General features: G+C 46.0%; 1 protein-coding gene across 4 annotated transcripts in view; it reads right to left on the bottom strand.

Moving 5' to 3' along the window:
- Nucleotides 1-773: 773 nt before the first annotated feature.
- LOC124048411 (gap junction gamma-1 protein-like) overlaps nt 774-16,523 on the bottom strand; it is a 55,471-nt gene continuing 39,721 nt past the window's right edge. For all 4 annotated transcript variants that reach the window (XM_046369181.1, XM_046369182.1, XM_046369180.1 and 1 more), the window contains one exon: nt 774-4,131. In XM_046369181.1, the coding sequence (XP_046225137.1) occupies nt 2,639-4,060 (1,422 nt within the window). In that variant the 5' untranslated portion in view covers nt 4,061-4,131 and the 3' untranslated portion in view covers nt 774-2,638. The remainder of the gene's footprint in view (nt 4,132-16,523) is intronic.

The raw sequence follows: 16,523 nt of genomic DNA on the forward strand, positions 1-16,523 counted from the left end.
CTACATCATTCGTTATTTTTTATGGGAGAATTAATAATAATAATAATAATCTTTATAGTGGTAGTTAGTGTAACCAGAGAGGAAGAGGCGAAGCAAGAGAGTTTAATCCGCCCAAAATCTGTTCACTTTAAGCAGATCATTAATTACTAATTACATTAATTACTTATTAAAGCAAGTGAGAAGTTTTTTTGTGTGGGGGGAAATAAGTGAATTTAGTCAAGATAAAAATGTATTACCATTTTGATATGTGATACATATTTGATCTTATACAAGTTCCGTAATGCTTAGGTTGTTATGAGTGTACTGATAGTGTGATGCACATGACATCCCAGCAACTTTCAGAAAAAACATTCTATATCAGAGTTGTCCCTGAGATGGCCTATGCATATTCATAAGACTAGCAAGCATCTCACTCTCCATTGAATACAGGCAGTTGACATCAACACCCCTCATGGAATATTTAAAAAAAATATTCAAATAACGAGATGTATCCACGCGTCCAGAGGAATAGGCGGAAGCTTGATAGCCCAACGTTCTGCTCTATGGACAACAAATCCCATTGCTAGGGCAGAGACACAAGCATCTCGTTATTATATCCAGTATCTTTGGTGTAACACAGAGACCTCATAAATTGTATTGGTAAAACACTTGTTTTCACTTCATATGCAAGCTCTTCACAATAATTGTGCTTACATTTATCATAGGGCGGGAAATAGTAAGTAAATAGGATAATTCATTCCACTCCAAAAAACAACAACACAAAAGACAAATACTTAAACATTTGAAACTTTGTGTTTATTCATACTCCCTTTATAAAAATGATTCAGAACATGCACTTTTCTTTTTTTGCACAAAATATTTCCCAAAATGGAAATATTGGCACAGTGCAAGGGCTCTCAGCTTTCCACTTTAACATTTGTATTAGGAAAAAAGGCAAATAAAATATACATATAGCATTTTTTTTTTTTAAGTAGCCAAGACAGGTGTCCTTCTCTTATTACCCACCCACATGTAAGTGGTATGTTTTGACACACACACTCAAAATGGATGTCACTACAAATGATAGTTGTTTCTCCACCCCATTCACCCCCAAAATACCAACTGTCTCTGGTTGGAGATGTACCAGAACATCAGGCGAACACAAACCATCGATAGTAGGGAAACTAGGCTGACTAGATGACACACCATGACCAGACGTCAATGTAAAAACATATTAAAGGGACATTCCACTACAAAATAATTTAAAAAAATAGAGATGTTTTCAAACTACAAAAGCAGCCTAATGTCAAGATGAGTAAACATTCCATGCCCAAGATAAATGGAAAAGATAAGCACCGCAAATCTAGAAATGAAGTTTTTTGGGGATTGTGCAAATAGCTACTGTACATCTACAAAAACAGATGGGCCTGGGACGAGGACATCAAATTAGTAATTTTATCATCTGACAAACTTTTGATTTTGGAGTGTGTAATGTCCCTTGAATCAATACATTGAAGCAGCCTTTCCATACAACTTCAGCAACACTGAACATAGATTGTATTTCTTCTTCTGTGGAACATTGTCATCAACGGAGGAAATGAAAGAACATTAATATAAAAACATACAGTAACTGAACCAATCAAAGTGCTGCTTAATTGTCTCTCCCAAACACAATAAAAACAGAACAACAATTTTGTACACATTATGAAAATATAAACAATTGTTGTCAAATGTTCTCCCTTCTCTGTATGCTCTCTATAGTATGGCAATAGTATTCCTCAGACATACAATGGAGCAACAATTCAATAGTTCCTCGTAAAATACTGACTGGTCTTTCAACGGTTAAAGGGTTCTCTCAATGTCTTGTCCTGGAACACTCAACACTGAAAAACAATTTTTAAAAACAATTTCAAACAGCATATCTTAAGCAGTAACGCATAGTAAAATATATGGTGTGGGCAGGCCTACACTGTAGGCTAAGAACATGTCTGCACTGTTCACGGTTGTGACCACCAGATGAAGCTCAAGAGCCATTAAAGAGACAGGTGGATAGAAAGACAGAGAAAACCTCTGACTCCAGTTCTTGGTACCAGTCGTGACCCACAAACATCTCTTTACTATGGAAACATTTCACATACAAGCGTCCGTCTTGTGAGCAGTTTGGCAAAGAAAGCACACTTTTTACTCGCACAATATTATTATTGGAGTAATAAGAAGGCACTTCAGATAGTTCTTCTAAGAATGCAGCTTAGAAGTCTCCCATTTCTTTGTGGAAGCAAAGATAAAGTCATAGCACCGACATATGGCATATTTATACCGATACACATTTAAAAAGAAAATAAATGGACTCTCAATTACTGTGTCTTTTCGCATATTGCTCCTTCTTTTGAACGTAGAATTACTTATAAAACATAACAACGTACAGCTGACAGTTGTAACATCAGATACAGCTGACATTGATTACCTCATTTGCATTTAGTGATGTTACAAACTTCAAGTTACAAACTCATTTCAGCCTGTCTCCAGGGGGCACTAGCGTCAGTTGTGTCTGTAGGAGCTATATACTCAGTAATGGAGCAATAACTCCTATATCATAATGTGTTATAGAAGATAACGCTGCATATACTAAGTCCGCTTTAAGAATGATCTATTCTACATGTCAAATCCACTCGGAGCCCTTGCCGTCACCCGACTTGCTGCTGCTATTGCTGCTGTTTCCCCTTTCGGCTTTGCTGGAGGTGTGCTTGGAGGCTTGCCGGTGCTTGCGATCACGGTGGGGCTTGCTGGGGTTGTTGTGGCCCTGTTCATGGCTGTAGGCCTGGATGGCCGACTCCAACCGGTCCTGCGCCTGCCGAATCTCCCTTTGGAGGGCGCCACGAGCGTCCCTCACGCCACCCGACGATGGGAAGTTATCCTCATTGCTGGCGTACTGCCGCCTCTCCTCCTGGGCGATGTTGGCGCGGTTCTGTCGGCACGCCATCTTGGCGTTGCTGAGGTCGGTGAAGGGCAGCTGCCCATCGGGCGCCACAGTCGGCACCATCAGTGTTGGGGGCTTGACGGCGATGTTGTAGCCTGGCGGCGCTGACGGGGCATTCCAGGAGTAGGGGTAGCTGCTGTAACCATCGCCCCCCACTACTCCTCCGTCGCGGAAAGTGGGCGGCCCCCCGGGACCGCCGCCACCCCCAAGGCCATACAGGTCCTCCTCGGAGAGTGGTCTCCGACGGGAGCGCAGGATGTCACAGATGGTGCCAACGCCCAGGTGGAGCATCTCCCACACGTTGAGCGCCAAGCAGAGCAGCGACACGGCATACATGATGAGCAGGAAGATGGTCTTCTCGGTGGGGCGTGACACAAAGCAGTCCACACTGTGCGGGCACGGCCGGCCCGAGCACACGTAGATGGAGGGCACCGCCAGGCCGTAGAGGGCGTACTGCCCCCCCAGAAAGGCCACCTCTAGCATGGAACGCGCCAGCAGCTGCAGCACGTAGATACGCATCAGCCCGTCCTCCTTGATGCGCTGGCGTCCGTCATGGCGCACCTTGCCTTTACCCTGGCAGCCGCCGCCTCCAGCTCCTCCGCCACCCTTGCCTCCTCCCCCGTCGCCTCCCCCCGTCTCGCTCTCCACCTCGGGAACCTCATAGATCATGGGGTCCTCCTCCTGATCATCCTCGGCCTCCTCCATGCCCCGGTGTTGCCTTCTGGCCCCGAGGTAGAGCTTCCTAGGCTTGCGCTGGGACAGTCCTCCTCCCCCTCCTCCACCCTCAGCTCTCTCCTCACGCCTGGCAATCTTGTTGACGGCGTAGCCCAGGTACATGAGCGACGGCGTGGCCACCAGTATGATCTGAAAGACCCAGAAGCGGACGTGTGAGAGCGGTGCGAATGCATCATAGCAGACGTTCTCGCAGCCCGGCTGGCCTGAGTTGCACACGAACTTGCTCTGTTCATCGTAGTAGATGGACTCGCCGCCCACGGCGGTAAGGACGATGCGGAAGACGATGAGCACGGTAAGCCAGATCTTGCCCACGAAGGTAGAGTGGTTGTGGATTTCCTCCAGCAGGCGTGTCAGGAAGCTCCAGCTCATTGTGATGGGAGTCTGGGCGACAGAGAGAGAGAGAGGAACCTCCCTCCTCCTCACTTCTCACACACTGCCGTCTGTGGTAGAAAAGGAAGGGGGGGGGTGGGAGGGTCAGGTGCTTGTATAGTGCTCAGGTTAATAGTGGGCACACACACGCGCACACACACACACACACACACACACACACACACACACACACACACACACACACACACACACACACACACACACACACACACACACACACACACACACACACACACACACACACACACACACACACACACACACACACACACACACACAGTCCATAAATACAATTGATTGACACATGAAAGCAATTCAAGATCAGGACAACAAAAGCTATTACTCCTTTCATATCAGCCTCATGTGGCATAAGGTGCGATGGGATAGCATTATGTCAAATACAGAACATTGACAGGCCACAGGTGTTGCACAAGTGAAGTATTCAGAGAGGTATCAGCCTTGTGGAATAAGGTGTGATGGGATAGCATTTATGCAAAATACATTGACAGGCAACAGGTGTTGCCACTAGGGATGTGGTCATGGACAATTTTGCATCAGTTTTCTGTTCAAACGCTAAAGGAAAATAATCATAAAATTCCACGTCAATTTACAATCCAGAAAAATGGCCCTATTATATATGTATGTATATATGGAAGCCAGGCTTCAAAAAATGGACCAATAACCAAAAAATACTAAAACATACAATCTATCGTATCCCCGTGTTTCATAATTTTCCTTCAATTCGCAAGAGGCTGAATGTATCTCACCGGAAAAATCGAGTGAAACAGAACCTCCCCGGTCTCTGTATGTGTAGGCCATATAACTGATGCTGTTTGGTCAAAAAGAGTATGACATAGTTGCCGCCCGTGGCGTTGCATGCAAGGGAATCCAGCGAGCATTTTTGGCCTCCCTTGATATTTAAAATAATAATAGCCAATCAGCATTGAGCTAAGGTGAGTGAGCTCAACTGTGAATGGTCCTGGTGCACCAAAAAAGGTTCAAGGGAAGCCCGTTAGGATTTGGCTTCACTCCAATCACATCACATCACGTCAAGAGCAATACATCATTGACAGAAACAACTTGAATTGTTGCATCTCGTTGTCCTCCGGTGACTAGCTAGGTAGCTAAAATTGTCCCTTTCCTATATTAGCCATGTATGAAGATAGGGATTTGGACTTTTGGTTTTAGTTAATTCTTCGTACTGACCAATAATTAAAATGTTGATTCTGACCCAACCATAAATTCATACATTGTACCCCTAGCCTGAAAGCTACTGATGACTGCTAGTGCCGGGCAGTGAAGTTATATCTACCGTAACCCTTTACAGACATAGAACGCAGCTACAGTAATATGTCATTAGCAAGAATTTATAACTTTTCAGACAATTACAAAAAGTGCTGGATCAGGCACCTTTTCAGACAGTAGAATTCTGCCTAAAATGTTCTGTATTTTTTGCCTGACAACAATAAACATCACTGATTGATATGCTGCTGTGTTGTTTTTTTAATGCAGTTTTTATGGTATGGTAGCTAGATGTGTTTTATTTCTACTAAATGTCTTGGTAGGTCACGGTATTTAAAAAAACTTTAAAGTACTTTTTTTAGGAGAGTGGTCTGAATGAAGGCAACAGCCAAGCATGCTGCTAGAAACTCGAGACTATTTGACTGAAAGTTCTGGTTGACTAGTGACGGACTTTTAGTTCCAGTCCTTTCATATCACTAAAGACAACCTGGTCTCAAGAGCATTTCGTATTATTATGTACGTCTATCCGAGATGCTCCATTTAGTATGAGATGTTACGTTTCGTATCGTATGGTATATTAATTTGTCCATCACCCATTTCGTATATCTTACAAATTACAATTCAAATTATATTTTATGAATTCGCTAAATGTACAATATGTTATGAATTTGCAAAACATACTGTATGATAGGAATTTCCTAAATCTATGATATATTACCAATTCTAGCTAGGTGGCTAACTTTAGGTAGCTGGGTAAGGTTAGCTAGGCTAGGGGTTAAGGTTAGGAGTTAGCTTAAAGGGTTGTTAGGGGAAGGGTTCATGTTAGGATTAGGCTCAGCTCCCGCTCAGCCCAGTCAAAACTGTTCGCTGCTCTGGCCCCCCAATGGTGGAACAAACTCCCTCACGACGCCAGGACAGCGGAGTCAATCACCACCTTCCGGAGACACCTGAAACCCCACCTCTTTAAGGAATACCTAGGATAGGATAAGTATTCCCTCTCCCCCCCCCCTTTAAGATTTAGATGCACTATTGTAAAGTGACTGTTCCACTGGATGTCATAAGGTGAATGCACCAATTTGTAAGTCGCTCTGGATAAGAGCGTCTGCTAAATGACTTAAATGTAAATGTAAATGTGGGTTAGCTAAAAGGGTTAAGGTTAGGTTTATGGGAAGGGTTAGCTTACATGTGGGAAGTAGTTGAAAAGTTGCTAATTAGCTAAAATGCTAAAGTTATCGGTGATGAGACTCAAACTTGCAACCTCAAATCAAATCAAATTTTATTTGTCACATACACATGGTTAGCAGATGTTAATGCGAGTGTAGCGAAATGCTTGTGCTTCTAGTTCGGACAATGCAGTGATAACCAACAAGTAATCTAACTAACAATTCCAAAACTACTGTCTTATACACAGTGTAAGGGGATAAGGAATATGTACATAAGGATATATGAATGAGTGATGGTACAGAGCAGCATACAGTAGATGGTATCGAGTACAGTATATACATATGAGATGAGTGTGTAGACAAAGTAAACAAAGTGGCATAGTTAAAGTGGCTAGTGATACATGTATTACATAAGGATGCAGTCGATGATGTAGAGTACAGTATATACATATGCATATGAGATGAATAATGTAGGGTAAGTAACATTGTATAAGGTAGCATTGTTTAAAGTGGCTAGTGATATATTTACATAATTTCCCATCAATTCCCATTATTAAAGTGGCTGGAGTTGGGTCAGTGTCAATGACAGTGTGTTGGCAGCAGCCACTCAATGTTAGTGGTGGCTGTTTAACAGTCTGATGGCCTTGAGATAGAAGCTGTTTTTCTTCAGTCTCTCGGTCCCAGCTTTGATGCACCTGTACTGACCTCGCCTTCTGGATGATAGCGGGGTGAACAGGCAGTGGTTCGGGTGGTTGATGTCCTTGATGATCTTTATGGCCTTCCTGTAACATCGGGTGGTGTAGGTGTCCTGGAGGGCAGGTAGTTTGCCCCCGGTGTTGTGCAGTCCTCACTACCCTCTGGAGAGCCTTACGGTTGAGGGCGGAGCAGTTGCCGTACCAGGCGGTGATACAGCCCGCCAGGATGCTCTCGATTGTGCATCTGTAGAAGTTTGTGAGTGCTTTTGGTGACAAGCCGAATTTCTTCAGCCTCCTGAGGTTGAAGAGGCGCTGCTGCGCCTTCTTCACGACGCTGTCAGTGTGAGTGGACCAATTCAGTTTGTCTGTGATGTGTATGCCGAGGAACTTAAAACTAGCTACCCTCTCCACTACTGTTCCATCGATGTGGATAGGGGGGTGTTCCCTCTGCTGTTTCCTGAAGTCCACAATCATCTCCTTAGTTTTGTTGACGTTGAGTGTGAGGTTATTTTCCTGACACCACACTCCGAGGGCCCTCACCTCCTCCCTGTAGGCCTACCACTGTTGTGTCGTCCGCAAACTTGATGATTGAGTTGGAGGCGTGCGTGGCCACGCAGTCGTGGGTGAACAGGGAGTACAGGAGAGGGCTCAGAACGCACCCTTGTGGGGCCACCGTGTTGAGGATCAGCGGGGAGGAGATGTTGTTGCCTACCCTCACCACCTGGGGGCGGCCCGTCAGGAAGTCCAGTACCCAGTTGCACAGGGCGGGGTCGAGACCCAGGGTCTCGAGCTTGATGACGAGCTTGGAGGGTACTATGGTGTTGAATGCCGAGCTGTAGTCAATGAACAGCATTCTCACATAGGTATTCCTCTTGTCCAGGTGGGTTAGGGCAGTGTGCAGTGTGGTTGAGATTGCATCGTCTGTGGACCTATTTGGGCGGTAAGCAAATTGGAGCGGGTCTAGGGTGTCAGGTAGGGTGGAGGTGATATGGTCCTTGACTAGTCTCTCAAAGCACTTCATGATGACGGAAGTGAGTGCTACGGGGCGGTAGTCGTTTAGCTCAGTTACCTTAGCTTTCTTGGGAACAGGAACAATGGTGGCCCTCTTGAAGCATGTGGGAACAGCAGACTGGTATAGGGATTGATTGAATATGTCCGTAAACACACCGGCCAGCTGGTCTGCGCATGCTCTGAGGGCGCGGCTGGGGATGCCGTCTGGGCCTGCAGCCTTGCGAGGGTTAACACGTTTAAATGTCTTACTCACCTCGGCTGCAGTGAAGGAGAGACCGCATGTTTTCGTTGCAGGCCGTGTCAGTGGCACTGTATTGTCCTCAAAGCGGGCAAAAAAGTTATTTAGTCTGCCTGGGAGCAAGACATCCTGGTCCATGACTGGGCTGGGTTTCTTCTTGTAGTCCGTGATTGACTGTAGACCCTGCCACATGCCTCTTGTGTCTGAGCCATTGAATTGAGATTCCACTTTGTCTCTGTACTGACGCTTAGCTTGTTTAATAGCCTTGCGGAGGGAATAGCTGCATTGTTTATATTCGGACATGTTACCAGACACCTTGCCCTGATTAAAAGCAGTGGTTCGCGCTTTCAGTTTCACGTGAATGCTGCCATCAATCCACGGTTTCTGGTTTGGGAATGTTTTTATCGTTGCTATGGGAACGACATCTTCGACGCACGTTCTAATGAACTCGCACACCGAATCAGCGTATTCGTCAATATTTCCATCTGACGCAATACGAAACATGTCCCAGTCCACGTGATGGAAGCACAACCTTTGGGTTGCTAGACGTTTGCGTTATATGCCCCACTCCGACCAACCACCCTACTTTTGTTTTTGCCTTTAGTAACCATACCAAATGTAACATAGAGTATCATACTAATTTGAGTGTTACTATGTTACGTCTCTGAAACCAGGCTGCCAGAAATGGTTGTGTCAGCAGCGTTTATAAAAACGTATTATTAAATTGGGTGGTTCGAGCCCTGAATACTGATTGGCTGACAGCCGTGGTATATCAGACCACGTATACCACAGGTATGACAAAACATTTATTTTTACTGCTCTAATTACATTGGTAACCAGTTTATAATAGCAGTAAGGCACGGGGGATGTGGTATATGGCCAATATACCACGGCTAAGAGCTGTGTCCAGGCACTCCGCAATGCGTCGTGCCTAAGAACAGCCCTTAGCAGTGGTATGTTGGCCATATACCACACCCCCTCGGGCCTTATTGCTTAAGTGTAGCCTACCTTCACAGACAGACAAACATGCCGTAGCCGAGGTGCATTCAAGAGGCCACATTCCATTATAAGCGTAATCGATACCAGTAGCCTACTGTAATTTTATATGAGACTGCCTGCCCCGTGCTTGCAAGACTGCAACAGACAGAAGACTAAACACATACTTGCATCATTAACGTAGAGACTGAGAAGGCAGTCCAGCACGAGAGAAAGGCAGAAGCATGCACAAGTGCGCCAATATGTTTTGGTCATTTGCATTTCACAATGTCTTGTTTTGCAAATTCACCAAGTAGCCTAAAGTTCACCTCTTCTTCTGTGGTTTTTATTAGAATTACACAACTTCCCCAGGCTTTTATAGCTTTTATAAGCTATAAGACGGAAAATAATATATTTTGTGATAACTGAACTGCGATTTAAATGAAGTGGGGGGAGTGTTCTTAACGTTAAGGATCCCAACTTCGTGTAAACTCAGTCCTAGTTGCCACAAGTGAAGCCTTCAGAGGTAAACATATGAAACAGTGGTCATCCAGGTGATGTGAAATGCAGTACCTTTTCAGTGAGTTGGGTTGGATCAGGATTTTCCACTACAAATAAGGATATGAGATAAAAACGGAGAACAAAGACAAACGATCCTGGAACATATCCCCCCGTATGCCGTCCAGACAGGGTGGTGATGGATTTGGCACTTTGTTCTCTTCTGTATATGTGTGTGCGCGCGTGCGTGTGTGCGTGCATGTGCTTCAGGCTACGTTGGAGCCCCACATTTTTCAACTGCCCCCCCCCACCAACCGAAAGACAGGGGCAGCATATTGTGCACCTTTCCATTATAGACACATGCTTACAATTACCCAGGGCGGAGTGCATGCCATATGTCATGGCCATGTGGAAAAATGCACAGTCCTCCCCTCTGAATCATAAAGATAAATTCCTTTCCGCTAAAATGTATGTACACACACCTACAACTTTCCACAAGCATACACCAGTGTTTCCCCTAGGATTATTTTAGACTCCAAACAAACTATGAGAAGATCACTTCTGCTGACTTTTGAAAGGACTAATGAAAATGTAATTATGTTGACACCATCTTAAATATGAGTAATATGTGCCACTGCACTGTAGGGAGATGATGAGGAGCAAGCGGTGGCTGTGAGCTCTTGGCACTCATTCGTGCCACTGCTCGCTCGTTTGCTAAAAATATACAGTACCAGTCAAAGGTTTGGACACATCTACTCATTCAAGAGTTTTTTTTTTTTTTACTATTTTCTACATTGTAGAAAAATAGTGAAGACATCAAAACTATGAAATAACACATTTGGAATCATGTAGTAACCAAAAAAGTGTTAAATAAATCTAACTATATTTTATATTTCAGATTCTTCATAGTAGTCACCCTTTGCCTTGAATACAGCTTTGCACACTCTTGGTATTCTCTCAACCAGCTTCATGAGGAATGCTTTTCCAACAGCCTTGAAGGAGTTCCCACATATGCTGAGCACTTGTTGGCTGCTTTTCCTTCACTCTGCGGTCCAACTCATCCCAAACCGAGGTCGGGTGATTGTGGAGGCCAGGTCATCTGATGCAGCACTCTCCTTCTTGGTCAAATAGCCGTTACACAGCCTGGAGGTGTGTTTTGCGTCATTGTCCTTTTGGGGGGAAAATTTGACCATTGCTGGGGCAGCAATTCGACCATGAAGGCCTGATTCACGCAGTCTCCTCTGAACAGTTCATGTTGAGATGTGTCTGTTACTTGAACTCTGTGAAGCATTTATTTGGATTGCAATTTCTGAGCCTGGTAACTCTAATGAACTTATCCTCTGCAGCAGCAGAGATAACCCTGGGTCTTCCTTTCCTGTGGAGGTCCTCGTGAGAACCAGTTTCATCATAGAGGTTGATGGTTTTTGCGACTGCACATGAAGAAACGTTCAAAGTTCTTGACATTTTCCAGATTGACTGACCTTCATGTCTTAAAGTAATGATGGACTGTCGTTTTGCTTTGCTTATTTGAGCTTTTCTTGCCATAATATGGACTTGGTTAATTGAAATGCATTCCAGGTGACTACCTCATGAACCTGGTTGAGAGAATGCCAAGAGTGTGCAAAGCTGTCATCGAGGCAAAGGGTGGCAACTTTGAAGAATCGCAAATATAAAATATATTTTGATTTGTTTAATACTTTTTTGGTTACTACATGATTCCATATGTGCTATTTCATAATTTTGAGGTCTTCACTATTATTCTATAATGTATAAAATAGTAATAAATAATGAAAAACCATTGAAAGAGTAGGTGTGTCCAAACTTTTGACTGGTACTGTACATTGTAACTGGTCACTTATCATAAAGGTATAGTGCCCTTTTTCTACTTATCCAGAGTCAGACGAACTCATGGATATTATTTGTATGTCTCTGCGTGCAGTTTAAAGGAAGTTGAAGGTAGTTTTGAGCCATTGCTAATTAGCGTTAGTGCAATGACGGAAGTCTACTGCCTAGAAGGCCAGCATCCCAGAGTCGCCTCTTCACTATTGACGTTGAGACTGGTGTTTTGCGGGTACTATTTAATGAAGCAAAAGGAACACGTGAGTTTGCTATTCATTGACAAAATAAATAGCAAACAGGCTCAATCAAAGCAAATTCAAATTTTATTTGTCACATGCGCCGAATACAATAGTCTGGGTAGCCATTTGATGAGCTTTTCATTAGTCTTATGGCTTGGGGGTAGAAGCTGTTTAGAAGCCTCTTGGACCTTGAATTGGAGCTCCGGGACCGCATAGAACAGTCTATGACTAGGGTATCTGGAGTCTTTGACAATTTTTGGGCCTTCTTCTGACACCGCCTGGTATAGAGGTCCTGGATAGCAGGAAGCTTGGCCCCGGAGAAATACTGGGCCGTACGCACTAACTCTGTAGTGCCTTGCAGCCGGAGGCTGAGCAGTTGCCATACCAGGCGGTGATGCAACCCATCAGGATGCTCTCGATGTGCAGCTGTTAAACATTTTGAGGATCTGAGAACCCATTCCAAATCTTTTCAGTCTCCTGAGGGGGAATAGGTTTTGTCGTGCCCTCTTCACGACTGTCTTGGTGTGCATGGACCATGTTAGTTTGTTGGTGATGTGGACACCCAGGAACTTGAAGCTCTCAACCTGCTCCACTACAGCCCCGTCGATGAGAATGGGGGCGTGCTCAGTCTTCCTTTTCCTGTAGTCCACAATCATCTCCTTTGTCTTGATCATATTGAGGGAGAGGTTGTTGTCCTGGCACCACACGGTCAGGTCTCTGACCTCCTCCCTATAGGCTGTCTCATTGTTGTTGGTGATCAGGCCTACCACTGTTGTGTCATCAGCAAACTTAATGATGGTGTTGGAGTCGTGTCTGGCCGTGCAGTCATGAGTGAACAGGGAGTACAGGAGGGGACTGAGCACTCACCCCTGAGGGGCCCCCGTGTTGAGGATCAGCATGCGGATGTGTTGTGCCTACCCTTGCAGAGGGAGGTGTTTAGTCCCAGAGTGATTAGCTTATTGATGAGCTTTGAAGGCACTATGGTGTTGAACGCTGAGCTTTAGTTAATGAATAGCAAACTCACATAGCTGTTCCTTTTGTCCAGGTAGGAAAGGGCAGTGTGGAGTGCAATAGAGATTGCATCATCTGTGAATCTGTTGGTGCAGTATGCAAATTGGAGTGGGTCTATGGTTTCTGGGATAATAGTGTTGATGTGAGCCATGACCAGCCTTTCAAAGCATTTCATGGCTACAGACATGAGTGCTACGGGTCGGTACTCATTTAGGCAGGTTACTATGGTGGTCTGCTTGAAACATGTTGGTATTACAGACTCGGACAGGGAGAGGTTAAAATGTCAGTGAAGACACTTGCCAGTTGGTCAGCGCATGCTCGGAGTACACGTCCTGGTAATCCGTCTGGCCCAGTAGTCTTGTGAATGTTGACCTGTTTAAAGGTCTTACTCACATCGGCTGCGGAGAGCGTGGTCACAGTTTGTAGTCTGTAATAGTTTAGAAGCCCTGCCACATCCGACGAGAGTCAAGAGTTGGTGTTGTACGATTCGATCTTAGTCCTGTATTGACGCTTTGCCTGTTTGATGGTTCGTCTGAGGACATAGCGGGATTTCTTATAAGCTTCCGGGTTAGAGGCCCGCTCCTTGAAAGCGGCAGCTCTACCCTTTAGCTCAGTGCGAATGTTGCCTGTAATCCATGGCTTCTGGTTGGGGTTTGTACATAAAGTGACTGTGGAGATGACGTCCTCGATGCAGTTATTGATAAAGCCAGCGACTGATGTGATGTACTCCTCAATGCCATCGGAGGAATCCCGGAACATATTCCAGTCTGTGCTAGCAAAACAGTCCTGTAGTTAAGCATCTGCTGCATCTGACCACTTTACAATACATCTATAAATAATTTTGCCGTGTTTTGGTTAGGGAAGTCTTAGTCACACCATTTCACATCTAGCTAAGAAGTTGTGTGCTTCAATGAGCAGTATTTCTGAAGTTTGACAATGTGCACAAAAGCTAGCATACATTTGTTTAACATTAGCTTGCTACTGAGCCAGTCACTGAAACGATGCTGTTAACCGGGAACCAGCTACCTACTTAAAAGCAAGCTACTGTAGTAGTGCTGCTAACATTATTATGAGTTTTCATGAAGCAGCTGTTCTGCTGCAAGCCATTGCAGTAGCCTCCAGAGTCAGCTGCATTGCTCAGCTGACCCAATAATGGTCACTTAAACAGTATATGTCATGCAGGTGAAAGAGGACCCAAAAGCGACTTAACAGAAACAGAGTTTATTCAAGTCCAAACAGGGAATAACAGACATCCTCTAGTCTGTAGAGGGGAATAACAGGAGAAGCGGCCACAGACTGCAGGTCGCTTCGGGTAGGCGCAGGCCGTAGTTGACAGAGACACCTGCTCACACGCAGCATCTGATGAAGGCAAAAAACACGACAGGACAGGGCGAAACACAATCACAGCACGGTGAATACTAAACAAGGAACCGACGGGACAGGAACGGAACACAAAGGAATAAATAGGGACTCTAATCAGGGGAAAGGATCGGGAACAGGTGTGGGAAGACTAAATGATGATTAGGGGAATAGGAACAGCTGGGAGCAGGAACGGAACGATAGAGAGAAGAGAGAGCGAGAGAGTGAGAGAGGGAGGGGAGAGAGAGGGATAGAAAGAGGGAAAGAACCTAATAAGACCAGCAGAGGGAAACGAATAGAATGGGGAGCACAGGGACGAGACATGATAATAAATGACAAACATGACAGTACCCCCCACTCACCGAGCGCCTCCTGGCGCACTCGAGGAGGAATCCTGGCGGCAACGGAGGAAATCATCGATGAGTGAACGGTCCAGCACGTCCCGAGACGGAACCCAACTCCTCTCCTCAGGACCGTAACCCTCCCAATCCACTAAGTATTGGTGACCCCGTCCCCGAGAACGCATGTCCATGATCTTATGTACCTTGTAAATAGGTGCGCTCTCGACAAGGACGGGAGGGGGAGGGAAGACGAACGGGGTGCGAAGAAAGGGCTTAACACAGGAGACATGGAAGACAGGATGGACGCGACGAAGATGTCGCGGAAGAAGCAGTCGCACAGCGACAGGATTGACGACCTGGGAGACACGGAACGGACCAATGAACCGCGGAGTCAACTTACGAGAAGCTGTCGTAAGAGGAAGGTTGCGAGTGGAAAGCCACACTCTCTGGCCGCAACAATACCTTGGACTCTTAATCCTGCGTTTATTGGCGGCTCTCACCGTCTGTGCCCTGTAACGGCAAAGTGCAGACCTCACCCTCCTCCAGGTGCGCTCACAACGTTGGACAAACGCTTGAGCGGAGGGAACGCTGGACTCGGCAAGCTGGGATGAGAACAGAGGAGGCTGGTAACCCAGACTACTCTGAAACGGAGATAACCCGGTAGCAGACGAAGGAAGCGAATTGTGAGCGTATTCTGCCCAGGGGAGCTGTTCTGCCCAAGACGCAGGGTTCCTGAAAGAAAGGCTGCGTAGTATGCGACCAATCGTCTGATTGGCCCTCTCTGCTTGACCGTTAGACTGGGGATGAAACCCGGAAGAGAGACTGACGGACGCACCAATCAAACGACAGAACTCCCTCCAAAACTGTGACGTGAATTGCGGGCCTCTGTCTGAAACGGCGTCTAACGGGAGGCCATGAATTCTGAATACATTCTCAATAATGATTTGTGCCGTCTCCTTAGCGGAAGGAAGTTTAGCGAGGGGAATGAAATGTGCCGCCTTAGAGAACCTATCGACAACCGTAAGAATCACAGTCTTCCCCGCAGACAAAGGCAGACCGGTAATGAAGTCTAAGGCGATGTGAGACCATGGTCGAGAAGGAATGGGGAGCGGTCTGAGACGACCGGCAGGAGGAGAGTTACCCGACTTAGTCTGCGCGCAGTCCGAACAAGCAGCCACGAAACGGCGCGTGTCACGCTCCTGAGTCGGCCACCAAAAGCGCTGGCGAATAGACGCAAGAGTGCCTCGAACACCGGGATGACCAGCTAACTTGGCAGAGTGAGCCCACTGAAGAACAGCCAGACGAGTGGAAACAGGAACGAAAAAGGAGGTTACTAGGACAAGCGCGCGGCGACGCAGTGTGCGTGAGTGCTTGCTTAACCTGTCTTTCAATTCCCCAGACTGTTAACCCGACAACACGCCCATAAGGAAGAATCCCCTCGGGATCAGTAGAAGCCACAGAAGAACTAAACAGACGGGATAAGGCATCAGGCTTGGTGTTCTTGCTACCCGGACGGTAAGAAATCACAAACTCGAAACGAGCGAAAAACAACGCCCAACGAGCTTGACGGGCATTAAGTCGTTTGGCAGAACGGATGTACTCAAGGTTCTTATGGTCTGTCCAAACGACAAAGGAACGGTCGCCCCCTCCAACCACTGTCGCCATTCGCCTAGGGCTAAGCGGATGGCGAGCAGTTCACGGTTACCCACATCATAGTTGCGCTCAGATGGCGACAGGCGATGAGAAAAATAAGCGCAAGGATGAACCTTATCGTCAGACTGGAAGCGCTGGGATAGAATGGCTCCCACGCCTACCTCTGAAGCGTCAACCT

The sequence above is a fragment of the Oncorhynchus gorbuscha genome, linkage group LG11 (genome assembly GCF_021184085.1).
Source record: "Oncorhynchus gorbuscha isolate QuinsamMale2020 ecotype Even-year linkage group LG11, OgorEven_v1.0, whole genome shotgun sequence".
NCBI lineage: Eukaryota > Metazoa > Chordata > Actinopteri > Salmoniformes > Salmonidae > Oncorhynchus > Oncorhynchus gorbuscha.